Source organism: Lactuca virosa, chromosome 9 (assembly GCF_052849685.1).
Source record: "Lactuca virosa cultivar CGN04683 chromosome 9, Lactuca_virosa_CGN04683_v6, whole genome shotgun sequence".
Lineage (NCBI taxonomy): Eukaryota > Viridiplantae > Streptophyta > Magnoliopsida > Asterales > Asteraceae > Lactuca > Lactuca virosa.
This window is the reverse complement of record NC_136434.1, coordinates 121,377,936-121,380,311: the sequence shown is the minus strand read 5'-3', so window position 1 is coordinate 121,380,311 and position 2,376 is coordinate 121,377,936. Positions and strand designations below refer to the sequence as shown.

The 2,376-nt window shown below is 34.7% G+C and overlaps 1 protein-coding gene across 1 annotated transcript; it reads right to left on the bottom strand.

The window, feature by feature from the left end:
* Nucleotides 1-220: 220 nt before the first annotated feature.
* LOC145139738 (uncharacterized) lies at nucleotides 221-796 on the bottom strand. Its single transcript, XM_079073455.1, has one exon. It carries the CDS (start codon nucleotides 794-796, stop codon nucleotides 221-223), a length of 576 nt encoding a protein of 191 aa, XP_078929581.1.
* Nucleotides 797-2,376: the final 1,580 nt, after the last annotated feature.

The following is a 2,376-nucleotide window of genomic DNA, read 5'->3' as shown; positions in this document are numbered from 1 at the left end:
TAACAGAAGGAATGTCATAACTAGGCTTCACTTTTGGGTCGTTGCTTGACGATCCAGCATGGGCCTTGCCCTTCCAATTCTGCTTCGGAGCACCTTTCCTTTTCTTTCCATTGTTTTTCCCAATGGAAAGTACAGGAGTATTAGTAGAGGTAGGAGTTTGATTCATCTTCATTCCTAACTCAGCCGTTCGCAACAGGTTGTGGAGTTGGGCCAATATGGTTTATGTGTTGTTCAAATGATAAGCTAAGATGAACTGATCATAACATGGTGGCAAAGAGTTAAGTACCATGTCTATGGCCAACTCCTCTTTGAAATTCACATTTATCCTTTCAAGGAGCTCCAAGTATCTTTGCATTCTTTGCATGTGGTTGCAGACAGACTCTCCTTCCTTCAATTTACAAACCATTAATGCTTTGACGACCTCATACTTTTCTTGATGAGCTCTCTTGTGAAACTTTTCCACATGATCCAAGTTCATCTCGTATGTCCAATAGTCCTCATAGAACTTTTGCAACTCAAGAATCGTGATAGCAACCATGATGCAAGCAACCTTTGTCATGTCGTCATAGTGTTTCTTGTAGGAGGCTATTTCTTCAGAAGTAGCAATGGCCTCATCGATCTCAACGAGTTGTTTCTCAAGGACACACTCTTTTTCCTCGTATCGAAGATCCATCTTGATGTTGCACATCCAATCATTGTAGTTGGTGCCATCAAATGTCACCTTGGACACAATCGAGAGTAGCGTGAAGTTATGGGTAGTGTTTTGAGAAGCAGAAGCATCACCAGAAGTAGACATCTATAGAGAAAAGAAAATAGTTTTAGTTAGATGACAATAATACTTAATATTTTAACCCATAATTAATATTTAAGGATAGGATCCAAAATAACAATTCACAACTAAGAAGAGGGATGTCGTAATCTTATCACAAATTTATGAAGGTAGGTAAAGGCAATTTACCAATTTCAAACTATGAAATTCCTAGATCTTTTGAGATTCATTGAATCTTATCAATGACATGTTTAATCTCAGATTATGCTCTTCTATTTGTAACCGGGATACCGATGATCACAAACAAGATGTGAATAACCATACAAATATGTTTGACAGTCTCGATGCCGTTTATCATCTCCAATTAATGTGTCGGTAAACCACACGCGCTCCATTAACAATGATAATTTTCGAGATGCCCATTATTACTCTTTATAGTCATTATTAGTGTACCGGTTAACCACACGCGCTTCACTAACTACATATAAAACATAATATGTAATTTTAGGGATTAGCATACTTTTCCTAAAGTAACTAAGAGTGAGATTTCAAAAATAGTTTAGTTATTTTATATCATTATACTTTTTAATGAGATTATGTCCAATCAAATCCGATCGGCTAACGACCCTCCACCATAAAAGAGAGCAGTGGGTAAGAGTGGATACCCAGTGGCGGTCATTTTATATGTCGTTTCCTTAAACTCCCCTTATAGTATGACTTCATGAATGAGGCGTATTAGCAATTTGACTGATTTGTCTTATACATATATTATATTAAAACTTTTAATTATACATATAGTATAATGTGTATTTTAAAACTTTTCTAAAATACTATGTTTAATTTAAAATTTTTGAAATTAATAATAAAATTAATATAATTTAAAAATAAACCAATTTTGATTTAGTCTTTATCTTTTAATTAACAATTAATTGAATTAATTAAATCATAAGAATAATTCACAAATTCAAGATATATAGGATATGAGGTTACCAAGTTGAATATTCAAGTTTTAAACAATTAAAATAATATTAACTAGAGTAATTATCCTAATCAATTTGGAATTAAGCAAACAAATTCGCTGAATAGAGGGTTCATCATGTCGTGGCAATCAACTGCCATGTCATTGCAGAATGAAAAAAAAAAATACGGATCCGAAGATCTCCACGGCGTGGCAGAAGAAGACCACGACATGGTGTCGCGACAAAATGACGATTCTGCCAAATCTCCAAGTTGGGTTTTGTTCAAATTCAAGCAATGTACTATCAATTGTTAGACAACCATATGCTCTGATACCACTAATGGGTGTAACAACGTGGATAAATCCTTATACACTTAAGGATACATGCAACCTATTAGACCTAGTCATAACACTACTGAAGTAACATTCTATTGAACAACAAGAACCCTATAACCCTAGCTAAATTCGAAATCATAAACAAGTTGGAGATTACATACCATTTGACTATTGTAGTAAACAATCAAACAATCCTTCTTGAAAAACTCTTGGAAGCTATCACCTGAAATCTCGTGCATCTGATGGTTCACACCCAAATCCTAGCAACTAGAAAACTTGAAGAGAAGAGATGAGAATTTCGGCTGGCTTTTTA